This window comes from Ischnura elegans, chromosome 5 (assembly GCF_921293095.1).
Source record: "Ischnura elegans chromosome 5, ioIscEleg1.1, whole genome shotgun sequence".
Taxonomy (NCBI): Eukaryota; Metazoa; Arthropoda; class Insecta; order Odonata; family Coenagrionidae; genus Ischnura; species Ischnura elegans.
This window is the reverse complement of record NC_060250.1, coordinates 108,984,367-109,004,211: the sequence shown is the minus strand read 5'-3', so window position 1 is coordinate 109,004,211 and position 19,845 is coordinate 108,984,367. Positions and strand designations below refer to the sequence as shown.

Sequence of the window (19,845 nt, the reverse complement as noted above, 5' to 3'; positions counted from 1 at the left end):
GGCTGAGTCTCCCATCGTCTTCAGGGGTTTACTCTTAATGGTACTTTTTTACGGTACTTATTTATTTATTTATTCATATCCCTGGTTGCCGTTATTGTTGTGTGCGTATGTAGCGATTAATTATGGCATTCCAGGCACTGCTCAGTTGGAAGCCTATATCTTTGTTTAAGCTCTTCTCCTCAAGGCTAATATCAATTGCCTCCTTTACAATTCTATCCCAATAGTTATTAGTGCGGCACAAAACCTTTGTATTTTTGAAGTCCAACTTATGACCGGGGTCCAAGCAATGCTCCGCTCTCGCCGACTTTAGCGGATAAAACAGGCGTATGCATCTTTCATGCTCCGTCAGACGTCAATCAAACTATACGCCGGGAAAACCTAAAATTTTACAAAGATCCATGCTGTTATCAGCACTTCAGTAAATTATGGAAAATAAAATTCATCCTTCTTTGAATCGAGCATTACTTCGGCCTCAGTGGCGGCGGGGATAAGTCCTCGCCTACCATACCGAAGGTTGCCGGTTCGAGTCCCGCCTGGATAGGTTGCCTCTTCCAGGACGTGGCGGTGTGTGTGATCGTCTATTGTTGATTGTTTAAACTCCCGGTGTAAAGGCCTCATTGTGCTGTTTTCGGGGGTGATTGAGATAAATAAAGAAATTACGCGAGGTCTATAAAACATTGTGGATTGCTAGAAATACGAATTTGTATCATATTATAACGGTCCTTCTCGCCACGAGTAGCTACGAAAGGCTCTACAGTGAACTACTAATTTACTCCGTTAATTTTTGTGCTATGAACAATTTGTTTTCGGCAAACTGCTAGTAATAGATGTGGCTTCTTTATATCAAAATTGCAAGTTATAGGAACGAAAACTACGGGAATGCCAAGCGCTTAAAGTTGGGCACCTTGATTTTACGCGCAAAAAACGGGTACTTTTTCGAGAAAAAATTAAGTACAGGAAATACTATTGAACTGAAGGTTTTTTTAAAGTACATGATATAACGTAGAACTAAATTCTCTTTCGTATGCTTTTTATTGCATTGAAATCGATGGCTTCGTTTAGACGCTAGAGCTCCTCAAACTCGAGTATCTTGCTTTTTTTTTTTACAGACAGTAGACTGTAAGTTTAAAACGTCTGAGGGGAGTCAAGGGCCAAATAACCACGAATGCGGAGAAGTGGCGACTGTTTTGTTTTACCTAAACGACCTCGCTCAAAACCTAAGAACTCGTATTTTTTGGCCCAAAACTAATTAAATTTTTTATTCGCCTCTTTCCTAGCTTAATATTGCTCTTAGCACCTTTTTTATGTTTCCCAAGCTCAAAAAGCCCTCGAAAAGAAGGAGATTTGAGCCCAATCCGGAGATAATTGCGAATGCGACGAAAGAACTGAAGGGAATTGTATGCGAAGCGTACCATGACTGTTTCAAATGGTGGAAATAATATTGCAATAAGTGTTCGCAGTGAGGGAATAGTACTTTTGGTACTTTGAAATGGAATCAAGGCATAGAATTTCGAAAGGAATCACAATTTATTTTATGTCATGAGGTCACGTATTTTTTATGTAAGCTTCGCTCTTATTCCGTGTTGAACTTGCTGTACAGAAAATAGTGGTGACTCCACTTCAGTTGAAATGTAGTGTTATCGTTAAAACAGCGAAAGCGTGTTACGCGGAGGAAGAATTAAAATAGTGCTATCACTATTGGGATAAGTGTGTGCGGTTTGGGGATAGTACTTCAGGCACTTTGAAAGGAAATCCAGGCATGGAATTTCTAAAGAAGGTACAATTTCTTTTATGACATAAGTGCGCGTATTTTTTATTAAGGCCTCGTTTTTATTTCGGGTTGAGCTTGTTATATGGAAACTATTGCTGAATCTGCTTCAGTTGAAAGGTAGTGTTGTCATGAAAGCAGCGAAAGTGTGTTACGCGGAGGGAGAAGTAAAATAGTGGCAACACTGTTGGGATAAGTGTTTGGTGAGGGGATAGTACTTTAGGTACTTCGAAAGGAAATTCAAGCATGTTTTTTTCGAAAGGAAGTACAGTTTTTTATATTAAAGCCTCGTTTTTATTCCGGGATGAACTTGTTAAGCGAAACTAGTAGTGACTCCACTTTGGTTGAACTGTAGTGGTATCATTAAATAAGCGAAAGCGTGTTACGCAGAGCGGGAGAAAGTGGGAGGAGTTGTTGGGGAGCGGGTAACGGGATGAGAGATTGTCACGTCATGAACGGCCGTGGGAGGGCGTCGCCTGCATCGGGACGCGTAACGAGTTTAGCCGAAACTTTGGCGGGGGATGTGCTCCTCTACCTCCGCCCTCCCGTGGAACAGCCTCTGGGGACATATGCCTCCGTACCGGCGCACTTTCACCCCTTATCCGCCCAAGCGACCTCCCCGCGGTGTACGCGCCGCACAGCGGGATCAGGAATTCCCGAAACGTGGTGACAAGTCTCTTTCGCTTTTCGAAGCAATATTTTCTTCACGCGAGCTGCTTCAAAATCTAATTTATTACCGGAATTATGGAAGGTGAGTCTATAATTATGCAATAGATGACAGCAATCATAATTTCTTAATTATCAATTCTGTTACCTAACGGGAATGTCTTTATGGACTATTTAATTTCACAATTTAAAAAAAGTTTTGCGTATAATGTGTCATTATACCTTAAATCATATATATACTTGCGGGTGAGTCAATCTTGATGGTTAATTTACGTTATTCTGAGGACATGCTGTAAATTGTAATTTAATAGGAACAATAAGTTGCTATAGAACAAAGATGTAAGTTGCATTATCCAATTCCAGGATAAATAAAAAGAACTATCGGAAGCGGTCAACTATAAAAAAATTGTATGAAATCACAAGACGCGTTGAAATTGCTAGATCATCTGTGTGTGAGGAATTAGAGGAAATAAAAAAATCTGGTAAAGCATGGAAAGAGGCACTCGGGAAGGAAGAGGTAGAAACTCCGTTGGTACTGGCGGAAAATTTTGGGACCCACTTACACTAGCTTAGTTAAAAGGATTGACAAGAACTACGGCGCGCCATCTCTAGTAACGAGCATTGTAAAGTAGCGCATTGTATATTGGCGTGGATTTCGAGTGAAAAGGAAAGGTTAAGTGGCCAAAACTCGCATGAGAATAGGCCACTTATGAAAACATCTTTTCTGAAGAGAGGATACGACCCCTCTGCCACAAGTGCAACGTCCCCATCACTGTAAAGCTAATCCTAGATCTGGCTTCCAAGGTTAAGCTGGGGATCAGACGGGCTTTTCTCGAAATACTCTGTGAAATTGCCAATATGGTTGATAAAATTATTTTTCCTAGAATATACGGCCCTTATGACAAAAAATATAATGCATTTAGCGGAGAATACTAAGGAAAATACGAGAAGAAATAAAATAAATCTCACCTAGATTAAATAATGAATATCATCTGCTTTATTACTTGACTGTGGTGGTACATAATGGCCCTAGCCATCGACGCACTCTTTATAAAAATGACTGCCCCTACTTGTTGAACACATTCTTGAATTTCATTAACAAAGAAAAAAACTTTATTCGAAGCTGATTTCATTTTGATTAAAATTTTTTGGGAAAATTGTGTACCTGGCATTAACTTGGCTTCGATACAATATTGATTTCATAAAAATCCAATAAGCGTGTGCGTCTCCAAAGTTTCAAATGTAGCACAAAGGTAGGCTTAAGACTTTCGTTTTTGCTAAGAAGCAAAAAGTTTGTGTATAAATATTATTTTAGGACCAGTGACCACATTTGGAATATTTGGCCTCATCATGCACCACGAGATGTAAAAAAAAACAATAAAATATATTAAAATTATATTGGGCCATTGCTTGTAATTTTCGTCAGATATCATCTTTGAAGTTTTTCACGACACCGCTCTAAACACCGCAGTTACAGTATGTTACTAGGGCGGGATTTTTAGCTTAAGGAGTCGTTGATTAATATAATTTAGTGGAGGAGTTATGCACTGGAAATTTCATTTAGTTTAAAGTAAGCCGTATAAAAACCCAGCAGTGGATAGAAAAAAAGGTTTTTTTTCCAGGTTTTTAGCCAGCTTTTTTTTTCCCAATCCAGCCCTCTGCGCATCGCCTTACGACAATTTTTTCCCCGGGACGATTGTTGAACGCGATTCCTCTGTTTCACCCTCCCCTTATTCTCCCTACTCCTCCCCTCTAAAACCCAGGGACCTTTCCGTGCGACCCCCTCCAACTTCCCACCACCTCAGACCCTGGACCGCGGCGGACGCCCCCTCTGGTATTTTCGTACATCGATCCACCACCACCGCCGCCACCCCCGCTTCGCTCCGTGCGGCGGGAGAGGGGTTTAAGCGATCCATCAGCTGCTGCGGACGAGGTGAGCCACTCCGCGACGACCCCACTCCGGAACCTTGAGGATCCCCGGAGTGCTCCTCCGGAGCTGCTATCCTTTCCGTATCTCCTCCTCCTCAGGGAGTAGTCGGGGCGGAAAGTGGAGCGTGAAGGAAAGTGAAAAGTGCGCCGGAATGAATTCATTTTTTTTATTCTACCGTCGATCTTCCGGGATGCCCTAGACCTTGTCTCGAATTGTGAGATCCGCATGAAAAATGTAAAGAGTGGGGTGATGCATTACCGCTATTCAATTTGGACGACACCGTTTTACGTAAAACCGCACGCAAAATAGCTCGCAAGATTCATATTTTCTATCCGTTTTCTTAAATGAGGATTTACTGTCGTAATTGAAAAGAAAGAAAGATTAAGTTTGAAGAAAAATGTTTTTTGTCACTTTTCTTTTTTGGCTGTTATTTTCCTTAGAGACAGGGTTTATGGAAGGAAGCATTAAGACAGCCTAGTTCCTTTCCTTAGATATTTAATATTAATAAACAATCAATTTTGGTTCCAAAAGAAGCTGGAGATAAGGTGAAGCAAAAAACCCAGTACTTTACCACAAACCTTTATTTGCTGTCGACGGCTATAGCGTTATTCTCAAGACAAACAGATTTCATGAAAGATCTGTCTTTTGCGTAGTCGCGTTTGTGCAATAACTGTCTTTCATACAGTAATAGATGAGATTGTTATCCGCCGTGTTGGAAATGCCATACCATTTGATGTATTATTTAATAGTAAGGGTGCGTGGTTTAAAGAAAAAAGAACTATTGAAATTTGTTTTAAAGATATCATTTTGCCATAAGTTTGTACCCTTCGATGCTCAATCTTTATAATGCTAGAGTTAACATTGTTATAAATAATATACTTAAATCTAATGAGTAAATTATATCACGGTAATACATCTGGCGGCATGTGATGAGATACTGCCTTTCTTTCATTGTGTAAATTGGTTCTGGGAATGCAGGAGGTAGGCAATTTGAGCGCTAATCTCCATTCAAATTAATGTTTTAATTTACACGATGATTTGCATCAGCGATTTGAATGGAAATACACTAGCGTATTTTAGTGGAGCTATCTTTCTTGGCGTTTGCAGATTAATGGTTAGATCCCTGATTTTATATTTTCTTTGTAAAAATAAATTTACCATAGGGTGTTATTTTGCACATTTAGCTGTATTAATTGCGTGTTAAATGCCTCATTATTAATTTTTTATTAATATAATTCAAAAATTTCTTAGTGAATCAGTTAATTCATTTATGAGTGTATCAGTTTAAGTTGTTCTATGAGTAAGATTTATATGTGTGTAATATATACCTCGATGATAGGATTTAAAGAACAAGTAGGGAATGGAAATATTACTATTTATGGTTGAGGTCATCAATACAACGCAATATATGCTCAAATTATTTTAATAGCCATTTACTGTTTTTTTTAAGGATCAAATTAGTACTTGATTTGAAGAATTTTATTGAGTATCATCTATTCCCTATATGATAATATTGAACATAATGCTACTTTAAAAACCATATTTCTTTCATGTAGTGGGCTGTAATCATAGAGCTATGGTGACACGTTGTAAGGAATATTTTCAATGGGAAATTGACATGATGATTTAAATAGAAATTAACACTATCATACCTTACTTTGGTGGTTACTCAGTCCCATCTTTGATTGGACCCTCTAAGTGGTAAAGTTGTTTCCCAGCCTCTTTCCGAAGCCTCAGTCTTGGAATACTACATGAGGCTGATTGGAGATTCAGGGCGGGAACGGAGAATTGTACTCGAAGTGCCCTGATCATCACTTTGAGGCTGGGCGACGTATAGTCAGCGAACCCGTCTACTCCCTGTAAAACAGGAAAAAATATTATGCGTGCTAAAATTGGAGTGCTCTTTTGCAATCAGTTTGAATTCATGGCGTAGACGAATGAAAGGTTTATAGTTTCTCGACCAAAAACGAGCGCCATAATATTTGATAACATTAGTTTTTATTCAAAAAACTTTGAATTACGGAATCTATATGACTAGGCGTTTTATAAGAGATGATTAGTCGAGTTTACAATATCCAATTACTGAAAAGAAAAAAACTCCCACTTTTGTAAAATTTTAATTCCTTATAAAAGTAAAACTTTTGCCTTTACATGTAGTAAGATACGGAAAAAAACTTCTTCTTCGTCTTAACTAATAGACGTCTTGGAAAAATGTGTTGTTTTAAGATCATTTATGTTTTTATCAATAACCATCTCATTAAGGGCGTGCTTACAAAATCATGCACAGGTAGTAGGCACTATCTAGTGTACTTTTAGGTATCCTAGTCTAGGAAATGTTTATTAAATAGTTTTTTGTCAACATATGGATGCCAAAAATGTAATTTATGCTTTAGATATTCTGCTGATGATGTTATCATTGCTACAAGACATCATGCAACAATGGACATTGTAATTAAGATTAATCATCATTCATTGCCATTTGGGGCCAATTCTTCCTTAAATGTACAATAAAATGCATCTCATATTGCTTTACAATTATAGATGCGTACGTTTTTATTTGGACTTACCATTCATGGAGCGGCTGTAGCGGCTCGACCTTCGGAAGTCAGACTGGCTACCCCCGTGAGCCGTATAAAGGTTCTTCGGGTGCAACGCCAACGCTATGCTGTTCTCGTTACTACCTCGGAAACATCTGCATTGGCAAATGACTTGTCGGAAGTACGATCTGAACCTTTGAAATAATTTTAAAATCACGTTAGACTCCAAGAGTATTGACATGAAGTAACTTTCCCTTAGCTCGAGGTTGACCTGATGGTAACCTTGAATTATGGGAATGACGCTTATTTTTTAAACCCATTTCTGAGTTAATTTTTTTTACAGTGGGTTCCATTTTTTCTTGAATATTTTTTCACCCGCTGGCAAATGAAAGTTTTCTGGAGTCAAATTAACTCCTCTCCCCTCAAGCAATAGCCAAGAACTTACATTATTAAAATTCTCCGGATGTTGCCTGAGTAGTCTTAAATATTTCAGATGAATACATAGAATCAGACATTCTATTTAACCTCTACTTTATAACTACCCTCCTTTCTTATACCTTTCTAGGGCGAACCTTGCGAGCAGTTTCCCTTTTAAAAAAGTAGGCTCCTTGGAATGAGAATAGTTTTGGGATGTCTGTGAGTTATGCCTCGAATATATCTGGAGAGGGAAAGAGAGGCTTCTTTCTTTAACTTTTATTACTTTTATTTGAACTAGAAATTATGAATGAGAAATGTGAATGGATTTCGTTAAAAAATGTGAGATCACGATTACTGTAGGTTCCGGAAAAATCTGGAGATAAAATTTTATTGATGATCTTATTGAAATAAACGCTTGCAATTTTCCACGATTATAAACTTTGATTTCGACCTACTATTGGCGCAAAAAAGGTAGAACGCTGAACTTTGAGCATTTGTAAAAATCCTGACGAAGCTCCAATGGTTCGTGTCATGTATTGTTTTACTCATTGTTTATTCAAATACAACAATAAATCATTAAAAATTGTTTTAACGTAAACTTTTAGCTTCTGCGGTCGAAGGAATGAAGAAGAACACGCGAAAAACTACGAGAACGGCGAAACGGTCGTCTTCTTTATCTCGTTACGGGTAAAGTATTTAATTGGTGAATTTCATTGTATTTTTATAGAGAGAACGGCATCTTAGAATTACAAATAGCTTTTCAAAATATAATTTTACCCATTCTTTGATTTTTAAAATGGCCGAAAGGTAGATTTAGATTTCCGAGGTGTAGAAAAGAAAATATAGCATCGAAGTTACGTTTTCTACATGTAAAAAATATTTCTAAACTTGGCATGTAAGGAAGTGTTTATGCATTGTTCCTATTTCTAAAAGTAAACTAAAAAGACGAAAATCGCCATTTTGGGAGAGTGCATTGCCGCGGGGATTTGCCGTGACGAGATAAAGAAGACGACTTTTTGCAGTTCTCATAGTTTTTTTGCGAGTTCTTCATCACTCTTTCGACTATAGAAATTAAAATTTTACGTTGAAGCAATATTTAATGACTCATTGCTGTAGTCGAATAAACAATGAGTGAAATGGTATATTTCACGACCCTTCGGAGCTTAGGCAGAATTTTAAACAAATGCTTAAAATTCTTCGTTTTTTTTTGTGCCGATAGTAGGTTTCGAAGTTACCACATCCACAAGGTACAATGTGGTTGGACCATGGTTGATAAAACCGAACCATTTTGTACGTTGAATATGATATATATAAATAATATATATGTAATATAAATATATATATGTCTAATGTAAATCAAGTTATTCTTGTGATATGTATGACTCTATGATATTTATAACCATATATGTTCCTAAGGGACAAACTTGTCCCGGAATAATAAATTTCATATTCTATTCTATACAATAGTGCGAAAAATCCACGGAGAAAAAATCATTCGCCTTTACCAGGATTCGAACTCGAAGCCCCGATTTCCGGCCGACTGCTTTATACAGTTAAGCTGCCGAAGTGCAATTCTTCCCTGTGGAAATTTGTGGACTAAACCGGACAAGATGGTATAAACTGATGAGCATAAGGTGCCTCAAGCAGTCCACATCGTGCGCGCAGCGCCACAGCCGGAGAGCAAAGCTCGAACTTTTGACCACATAGAGGCGGTCGCTATTGACTAATTTAAGAATACCGGGAGTACCCACGGTAATCTTATTGCCGTGGCTAGTCCCGAGATTCTTAAATTAATGACGTAGTAACATCGAACCCTAGGTTGGAATGAAATTTCATTTAACTTCCTCTCCAAAATGCTTGCTTATTTCTGATTTAATTTAAGATTTGTCCCATGTTTATCGTGTTGGTGCATTACCTGTCGTTCATGCAGTAGTAGATGAGAGGGTTGACCGCTGCGTTGGACATTGCCAGCCAATAGAAGGCCAGGTACACGTGTTGAGCGTGAGCCGCTCCCGCTGCCCTTCGATGGTGGAAAACATACAGGAAGTAGGAATGGTATGGAAGCCAGCAGATGCCGAAACCGCTCACGACGAGAACCAGCATGCGCACTACCTGAAAAGGATTAGAATTTCTGACACCTGCTGCATCCATGAATGCCTTAAAGCAGCCAGGTAGATACTTGTCTGGATAGCCTCGCAGAGGTGTTCTCCTATACCTGCCGGTCTTAAGCCCCTGGCAGTGGCGCCGACTCCATGGGGCCTGAGGGGGTCCGAGCCCCCTCAAAAATTCGTTATGGGTGTGAGGAAAAAATGTGTCAGGCTTGTGGATGTTACCCGGAGTGCCCAGATATCGATATTCGAGTTATCAGGGTTCTAATGTTGCTCATACGACTCTTCCAAAATTCTAAAAAAACTTAAAACTTATAAAATTTCCCGGGGCAAGATCCCCGGTTTGGGCCCCCCAAATATTTTTTGTAGGTCGGCATCCCTGGCCCCTGGGTACTATTTACTGTGTCTCATTATTAAAAAAAACTAACCCGAAAGGATGAGCTACAGGTAGAGTCCCCGCGAAAGCTTATGGTATGCATAGAACATTATTTTTGTACATGAACAATATTCTCTAAAGGTCTGAATTAAACGGTGTATTAACCCGTACGAGTTAATGTCTAAATCTATGAACGCGAGAATGAATACGAAAATGTACCGTGTAACCACTCAACTTGTGCGCATGCATAAAAGGAAATTAGAGCCTGTTCTAATTTGGTTCATGCAGTCGTATATGTTCCGTTCCGGTCCACAAAAACCATCCACTCAAGCAGATATTAACTTGTACGTGTTAACGTATCGTGTAAACAGGCCTAAACAATCGGTTGCCGCTAGTGTAAGAGTGTCACTGACGGACAGTTATTGCTTAAAATTTTCTCTCTTAGAGTTGGGATTTGCCTTATGCCTTCCATAAACTTGAATTCTCTAATATGCATAGTTGGTGTAAATAGTAAATGTGAGATTTTTGGTCTCTTCAAAGGTTGAAATGGAAAAATCTAGATAACTTGATATGCCATTCTTCTTTCTCTGACTTTTCCCATTCCAGAAAGATCTTGTTTGGTTGCTACGGAAAACAACTGTTGCTTACAACTTTTTTCACTGATAATGTTTTTTCCCTTGAACTTATACTCTCTTATAGGAAAGTTGTCAGGATTTCAATAGCAAGTAGTTCAAGTATTTATTTGGAATGAATTTTTTGGAAATGTTGATAATATTTTCACACTTGAAGATTTCCTTTGCATTCTTCAATCATCATCATTTGATTGCGGCCTCCGTGAATATTCTGCTTGTATTTGGCCGGAATCAACGGCTCCATTCTCCATACTTTGAAGAATCAAATTTTCCACTGCGACTCGGAATTCCATTTTCTCATTCATCTACATCTACATACTACAACGCAAGTCGCATAAAAGACGTGTGGCAGGGGGTGTTAGGACACCAGCCATTTGCACATGAAAAGGAAATTCTCTAACAAAATTACGACTGGCATTTATTAAAGTCCTTTATGAGTCGGGGGGAAAATGAATTCGCATATCTATCCGTTCGACAAAATATCTCTCTTAATTTATCGCTTCTGTCGGACCTGGAAATGCAGTAGGGCTCTAATATTTTGTTCTCTGTGTCGCTCTTAAAGATATCCATTCTCAATTGTTAAAAAAATCAAAGCCTAGCGCGCAGCCTACGAGACTCCAGCGGCTCCCAGCCTAATTCGCGGCGATGAGTGAAATGCGATCCAATTTTTTCGAAAATTTTGCACCATAATTAAAGATACGTAAAAATAGCACTTTCTTTTTAATTTTATAGTACTTTCAATTACAGTTTATAGCATTTTGTAGCATCTATTTTCATTTTTTATTTTCATAATGTAGCACAAGTAGTTGACTACCAAGGGTGATGGAACACAGTTATTTTTAAAAATTCGGAATAGTTTTAATAATGTAAAACAATAATAAATTAAGGAATAAGAAAAAGTAAATAATTAAAATTGATTTTAGTGGCCTGAATATCATTTACGCTAGTTGAACATCAACATTGAACAAGTTTCAAAACTTTCTTCCTTCAACCGGTTGCGTCTGTCAGTCACAACTAGATTGTACTGGCTGAAAAACCTCTTTGCAAACCTCTGTCCAGATTGCGTGGAGTGCAGCGTTACCTATCTCAGTTCTTTTCTTGGCAGATGACGAGAAATATTTGCCTAACATCTTGGAGGCTACCAGGGTTCACTCTCAATCTCTCTAGTAGCTGCCGATGAAAAGACACGCGACCATCTATGAAGCAGCAAGACCCAACGTCCTGTGGCGTAGCGAGGGGCAGGCTCGGCACTAAATTTACGAATTTTGCCATCGAAAAGACAAATTTGCGGTTTAAATATCATAAAAGTCCAGTCATCTCGCCTAAGTTACATTTGTTCACGTATATCGCATCAATGTCGCATTTATAGCATATGCCATTTTCACGTATCACTAATCATAATGTTTTTAATTGCGAGGAATATCAATGAAAAGTTATGAATTTGATAGATCACATCATCTTTTATGTAAATTTCGGATAAAACCCCTAATGATAAATTATTTCCCCACGAACTTCGGATCACTTTGTCCGTCAGCGATGCGAGTGGTGACTCTTGTAAACCTATTTGAATGCGCTGTGGGTGAAAACACATTTAGAGGCCGACTTGAGGATCCCCATTTTTTGGTAATATTTATGGCGTAAGCGTTCGCGAGGAGTCTGCGTCATTACGGGAATTTTGAGTAGGGGCAGGAATGAGTACCCCTGCATCCGTTCTCGCGAAGCCATGTTTTCTGTTCCAAATAAAATGCGGGTGTAATTCCGCGGTTTAAAGTATCGATATTTTTTTCGATTTCCCAATATAGTCATTTTATTTTCAACCCTTCTGGCCTGTGAGTGTTTCCAAAATATTCCCAATTTTTTTGACGCAGCGTTGTAAAAAGTGCAATTTTTATCGGCCGCTGGTCTTGAGTTTCTACGGTTCTGTAGAAAACAGCTGGAGTCGAGGACCGCTGGATTTCCTTATTCGTCTCACAGTCAAGTTGTTGTTGCCCTCCTCAACCACTTAAAGAAGCAAGTTATATTAACGTTGGAGAGCTCGTGAAAACTAGATGCACCTTGGACACAATGTTATGGTGGGAGGCTGGGGATACGGTTGGTCACATGCAAAGCCATTTACGAACGAAAATTCAGTATATAAAGTATAAAGTTCACGTAAGACTCGCGGTTTCAACCAGAAGCAGTAGTAATACTTATAGATAGGCAAATTTACTGCTTCATTTGAATTACGGGAAAAATTAACTTTACTACATTAAAGCTTTCGGTCAATGCGATGTTTATCACCAGTGTAGAACCTACCGACACATACTTGTCTTCAAACATGTCATTAAAAAACATAGCCATAGCTTTTTATGACAAGACATGAGATATTGTTTATAGGGCACTAAAATTGAAAATTGATAAAAAAAACGAGAGGACAATATGAAGGGAAATTCTGATTGCATTTTTTACAAAACGCTCGGCATGTAACAGTGTAAAAAACATTTAAATTACACTGTTTTATACAAACAGAATCCGAATAGCCAGATTTTATGCAAAATTGAGAATAAACATATGAAATGTTAGCAAATATCATACTTTCCGAATATACTTGAATATAATTTTGAATTATTAAGTTTACTGAGAAGAGTCACAAAGTCAAGATTTTTATGATTTGTATATGCGCGATTAGCCCGGACGGATGCCATGAATTTGCGCTCTATGGTTCACCCATTATTGGGAAGATTGAATACATTTAATTAATGCAGATTATGTTTTACCTATAATCATTCTTATTGATAATTTACATTTGGATAAAAATAAATCAGTCCATTAATGTGGAAAACGGGGTTAAGATTGTATGGAAAAGAAATTAGAGTGGCCATTAAATTTGTTTGAATACGTTTCTGTTTCTCATCCCACTCATAATCCCAATGATAAATTCCATTAAAAAAACCTTTGAAGCTGATGGAAAGATGTGGATTAGGATTTGTAACTTTTAATCACCTTATACGCGTCCATTAACTATTAATATACCATTGGCTTGCTCACCTCCTTTATAAATCCTTTTTTGAACTGTTTACTCTCGTTTCGAGTGCTCTCTGATGGAAGAGAAATGAAAAAGGGAATGGTAGGGAGAATCACCATTTCATGCATATTTAAAAGCTTTGTGGTGTAATGGCTTAATTTTTTTGACTTAGTTAATCTGACAAAAAATTTATTTTTGTTGTAATTTAAAACATGTTAAATTATATGATATTTTTCGCCTTCGTAAAAAAATGACGCGCATTATTTATTGCATAAAATATTTATACAGAGATGGACATACTTTTTCGGTGAAGGCTGCTGTGTCTGTGTTCATTTGTCCAATCCTCTGATATTGATATCATAGTAGATGGTGACGCTTGCCTCGTATAATAATGGATATAGGCAAAGATTAATGGTTAATTTATCGGTTTATGAAGTATGAAGGGGAAGAATTCGGAATTGAATACGGTAATATCTCTCGCCTCGGTTAATAAATTGAGCGGTACCCAAAATCCGTTTCTCCAGCCGTTAATCTCCCTTTCTAAATTATTCGTTGCGTTTACGCCGCGCGCCACATTTTCGGGAATCCCGAACAGGATGCGATTAATTGTGTGCCCGGAGTCGAGGGGGCGATTAACAGCATTCGCCATATTTACCTTTCTCTTCGTGGATATGGCTTGCGCTTGTCTCGGCGTCATCTCTCCGATGGATCCGCTGCCCCAGAGTACTCTGCCGGTGAGGGAGTAACACGCGGCTATCACAGCCAATGGCATAACGTACGTGACTGTCAGGAATATCACATTGTAACTGCAATGATGGAAAAAAACAATTTCAGGATAAAGTAATAAATATTTGAATGATGGATGTTCTTTCATTTTGTTCAAAGCCATGTAAATTAGGTAATAGTCATGCGAGGAAGATTATGTTTTCGTGCAATATTAGTAAAAATTCGTTAGAATAAATTTTCTCTTCCTCATAATGCATAGTTAACTAATGATACTTTTAACATTCATTAATCCTTACTTTTTTCTTTGGATCTCTATCATGGCAATGGTAATTTATTACTGTAATAAAATGCAAATGCAATAACTGTCTCTTTAACACAAGTGAGTTAATACTTCAGTGTTAGCTTCATCATCTAAAAAAGAAATCTCGCCAGTCATATGGAGAGTGCTCATTAAGTATCCTCCTATCGATATATATCAGGTACCTACGAATCTCCCTCATGAGGTGCGATAGTAAAACAGTATCCTGTATGTAAGACTTTATCCCACTTAAGAAGGCTCTTTCAAGAAAAAAAGCTACCTACATTAACAGTTCGATTTGCACTTCAATCCACTCAATCATCCGGAGAGAGTCTTGTCTGTAAAATATATACATATAAGTATTTGATTATATGCAAAAAACATTGGAAAATTCGCTTTTTATATATCTAGAAGTCTTATGGTGGGAAATAGTGGTTTTTCAATTCTGTTTAGGGAAAGCCAAGATGAAAACTACCAAATATATTTTTAAAATGGTGTTTTCTCCTACAAATCTGCAGAAATTTTTGAGGGAAGCGCAGTATGTTGATTTTTCGTTGCGTATTTTGTGAAAGGCCGATATTATAACTTAATTATTCAAATCCAATTATTACAAATTTATCATCTGTCCTGCGCATTGCGCATATTAAAATTCTATTCCTCTAAAATTAATAGATAAAATTTTCTCTTGGGAATCAATTAATTCAAAGGATAATATTTGATTCAGCTTTGTGCACATGAGGAAAGAAACTATCTAGCCACACGGGTTACCTGCATAAACGTCTGTTTATTCCTGGCTTAATCATCATTCCTTCTGTCTTTTGCAATAATATACCTCTACAGAAATTTAATATTGTTTGCTCAAATTCCATTGCAAATGATTTTTTTGTACTTAGAACTTTGTTGCTCTAGTGCTTTGGAGGTGATAGGTGAGTTCCAAGAACTATATGATTGCGTATCGTCAAGCGCAATGAGGAGACATTTCCTTTATTGAAATTGCCATTTTTATCCCTTTCTGTGTTGACATTAACTCCCAAAATTTGTGTTTTAGCAACGATCCAGGGGTTAACAAAGAGCATTCCGCATGTTTACTTTCAAAACCTATTCCCAATTGAATTCTCAATTAATGATGATGCCCGCGATGAGTGGTGAGTAGACCTTAGGAGACTATTTTTTTTCGATTTCTCGTCTCATTTCATGGCTTTCAGGAAAGCTATTCGCACTCTCGCCCTTCTGCGATCCATCAAAATTTATTTGTTTTTAGGGTCTGTTGCACGAAAGCTTGAGGGCTTTCGAGTAGATCAACGAATTTAAAAAAATGCGAAGGAAGCATTTTTCCTCTCCGTAATTGAGATATAAGATAGTATTTCAAGTGTCATTGGAGTGCCTCGACAAAATCCTGTTTTGATATCGCATGGAAATTCTACGCTTTCTGTATTTTTGGATTTTATTTAGTCTCGTTTATGCAGGAACTTTAGACATATGACTAGCTTATTTGTACCGAGGTTTGCTTTGTGTGGACATTTTTATATAAAGCAATAGGAGAACCTAACTCTTGCTTCAATGAATTTGCGCATCTTGAGTTCAAATCAATTATTTATATGTTTTGAAGAACCATCTTTCCTTTGAAATAAAGTAAAATGTTCAATTGTTATTCGGTACTGTTTCATTATTTATTTTCAAACATGACCTGGCACTTGGAGATTGTTTGTAGTTGAGATAAATTTTACTCACGTGTACTCTGTCACAGAAGAAGGGAAACTACCGTCAGGCCAGAGCATAAAGCACACACATCTAGACTCTCCATTGCTGTACCTGCGAATTGAAAAGAGACTAAAGATTTAAAACCGACAGTATTTTGCCTCTATTTATTTGGGGAATTGAAACTGCAATTTGCAGTAGTATTAAGTTTTTAATAGCAAAAGAATCTTTTTGGTGTTACTTTGCCTTATTTACTGTAAAATCAGTCAATATTGTTTTTTCAATTTTCAGGTTAGTTATTGCATAAAAATTTGTCCATTTTCTAGGACATTTCATCTACATCTACATAATACCCTGCGAGCCACCTCTAGGGTGTTTGGCAGGAGGAGTTCAATCACCAGCATGTAGCATGCAATCGGTTTCCCATATGCACACCACATGGTCCAAAAAACGTCTCGCATGCTAACAAATTATACTACCACACGATGCTAGAAATAACAGTAAAATTCAGAAACACGCATGAAGTTTTACATAACTTATTAGGCTACACTAAAAGTCATCTAATCTATTTATGAGTTCTAACGCTGCCATTATAATCTCTTATTGATCGTGGAAAAAAAAGACATTCCAAATCTGCCTGTTCTATGGTCTATCACTCTTATTTTATTTATACGGTCTGATCTTCCGTAGCATGTTGGCGTCCGTAAGATATGGATAGCTTCGTTAGAAAAGACACTGCTCTTGAATTATCTAAAAGGTTTAGTCTATTTTTCAATCTACGGTCTGAAATTTAGATAAAACATTAGAAATTTAGAAAAAAAATTAGACCAGATTCAGAAATAAATTTAATTTAGATATGGTCTGCAATTTCTTTTATATGAAAATATAATTTCAAGATAAAAAATAATAAAAATTTTTAATGAAAACGTCAAGCTCAGTTGTCGAATTTGACACAAATTTAGCATCGGATGATGGAAAACTTCATATTTTTAATTCAATAAGAAAGTAATTAGAATTTTTATCCTCGCAATAAGTGATTATTACCAAAATATTAATTTTTGCCTTGACGCAGAGGTAATAAAAAAAATGATTGAAGGTATCACTCGAATTTCATTATTAAGTTCATTAGTTGCTAGAAATATAAAGATACTAGCGTGTGCTCCACTAGTTTTTGCCACCAATTATAATGCTGCTGGTATTGGTCATTTACTTGAGGTAAATTGTATCGAATTTGAAGACATAATGATAGATTCAAAATGAGTGGGTATTCAGTAATAAAATTTCTGCGGATAGTGATGAAATATGGGTACTTACCAGGGGCGCCGACTTATACAAAATATTGGGGGGGCCCATATCGCAGGTCTTTCCCCGGGAAGGGTTAAATCCAAAGTGTGTCGCAGCACCGAAACACCATGATTCACACTACTTGATTCAGTTAACCTGCCTAACCTTATAAATATTTGTTTCAACACACATCGTTGAATTTATTTAAAAGGTAACTATCGTGGGAATAAAAATTAACAATAAATTTTTGTGATTTCACAAAGCATAATATAACTTAATTATTTAATTTAATAAAGCATAGTATAACTTAAATATTTTCTTGAATTATTGAGGGGGCTCCGCCCCCCCAAACGAATCTTTAAGGGGGCTCGGTCCCCCTCAAGCCCCATGGAGTCGGCGCCACTGGTACTTACCAGTGAACCATGGTCGTGGAATACAAAAGGCATGGTAGAGCCAGGAGAGCGCTGCTTGCCCATATTCCGCCCAAGGCCCACCGTGCTCTTCTCTTCGATTTCCGATGTTTCAAGGGATGGACTATGGCCAGGTAACTGAAAAAGAATTCTTAATTAGAATTGTAGTCCAAACACCTTTTGTCCGTGAAATAAATGTTTGGAATTGAATCATGAGTTTTCTTAGGAACGCTCAAGAGTGCGTTACAAAAATAAGTACCTCTGGGGGAGGAAAGGGGTAACAAGTTTGCATACTTTTGTTGACTAATGGGAAGTTGGGTACATAGCAATGCTTACACAAGAGAGGATGATCTTACTCTTTTGTTGGGAAAGAAAAAAGGATGGAGCGGCCGAGTGGAGCCTGTCGTAGACTGTCAAACGTTCATATGTTCAGGAGAGTCATTTTGATGGTCTGTTCGCAACAGAAGTCATCCGCTAACTGGAGATTATAGCCTCAATTCTTGGGTCAGCCTAAGTCATCTTTCTGTCACAAAATAACTAGGCAAGGTCACACTGGATGTGGAGAGATATTTTTGCTCAGTCTCGTGCATGTTCGCGTTCACCGTTCGGTTTGTTTGAAGTATGTTCAAAGCATAATTTTCTACCCTATTCTGAACGTGCTGATATTATATAGAATTACTCGTATTAATACAATTTTTAATAAATAATTAATTAAACATAATTAAATAATAAGTTAAACAGTTATTTTTGGGTATTTTTCGCATTATTGGTGAGGGTTGCTAACGTTTCTTCTCCGTTACCGTGGATTTTGTCAGAGCTAGTAATCTCGCCTATGTTGTGCAATAGTTCATGACACGTTATGGGAGTGGATTTGGATTATTTTATATCAGTATTACCTTCTTAGATCCCTCGGCTAGAAGTCAATATAATATATCTAAAATATAGTTAAAAATATTGGATTTTCTATTAGTAAAGAATGTATACAAATCGAAAGTCATACGTAATATAGTAGGGGAGAGTTATTTGACAAAAGCTTATTCTTTCATAAAAAGGGGTGGAGGATAGGATGAGGGGTTGAAGAGTTAAGAATAAAATTTTGAAAAAAAATATGCCTACTCAATACTGGAACGATCCCTTTTAAAATGAAAATAAAAAAAAGCATTTATAACTATTGAAGTGAAAAGTAAAGAAGGCGAAATGCATTGAAAAAATGGGATGTTGAACAAAATCGTTCACCGGAATCATTGTATCCACGAATTAAGTAACGATATTTTGAGGATAAATATTTAGATCATCATAAAATTAAAACGTCCTCTTTTTTATGCGCTAAAAATACCCCCTAACAATTGGAAAGCCTTCTTCAAATGGTTTCATTTATTTAGAATGGATAGTGAAGTAGTTTAGACAAAGCTAATTGAAATTTATGCAAATTGATATCCTATAAACGAATTGTAATTCGCTGATTGTCTGAAGAGTATGTGCTTCTACTAATTCTTATGCAAAATTGACATTAAAACATACAATTTTAATCATTGTGCCTGAATGGTCTTGCAATGAAATATTTTTCTGAGGGTTCCCTGAGAGATTTTGTTAGTTAGAAAAATAAATCAAGCATCACAGAATTTTGTTTAGTGCGATAATCATCTGTAAGGTTCCTTCATATGAAGTATATATGCCGTGGCAATAAATGAAAGAAAATCTCGATAAAAAGTACAATTTGATTTATTTTGGGACCATTACGTATCATATGACCCTATCGGTTGATTTAAGGGTCTAGCATGTGCTCTGAAGGATTTATGTAGGCTTAAGGGTAACTGGCTCTTAAATGTCTTTTAAGAAGCTGATATTCGATTCCGCGGCCTAGTTAGCGAGGAAAAATTCTTCCTCCAGGCATGCTATTTTTGAAATTTTTAGAGGTTAGTACTTTTGGTGATGGATTGGCTTCCTGCACAAGTATTCACAAATCTTGGTCCCACTAAATTTCATTGAAA

The 19,845-nt window shown here is 37.2% G+C and overlaps 1 protein-coding gene across 1 annotated transcript in view; it reads right to left on the bottom strand.

Moving 5' to 3' along the window:
- Positions 1–6,022: 6,022 nt before the first annotated feature.
- Positions 6,023–19,845, bottom strand: part of LOC124159762 (tachykinin-like peptides receptor 86C) — a 172,762-nt gene continuing 158,939 nt past the window's right edge. The window contains exons 3-8 of the mRNA XM_046535675.1: positions 17,858–17,992; positions 16,194–16,274; positions 14,094–14,244; positions 9,234–9,430; positions 6,932–7,095; positions 6,023–6,221 (exon numbers count right to left, since the gene is read on the bottom strand). Coding sequence (XP_046391631.1) covers positions 6,202–6,221; positions 6,932–7,095; positions 9,234–9,430; positions 14,094–14,244; positions 16,194–16,274; positions 17,858–17,992 — 748 coding nt within the window. The 3' untranslated portion in view covers positions 6,023–6,201. The remainder of the gene's footprint in view (positions 6,222–6,931; positions 7,096–9,233; positions 9,431–14,093; positions 14,245–16,193; positions 16,275–17,857; positions 17,993–19,845) is intronic.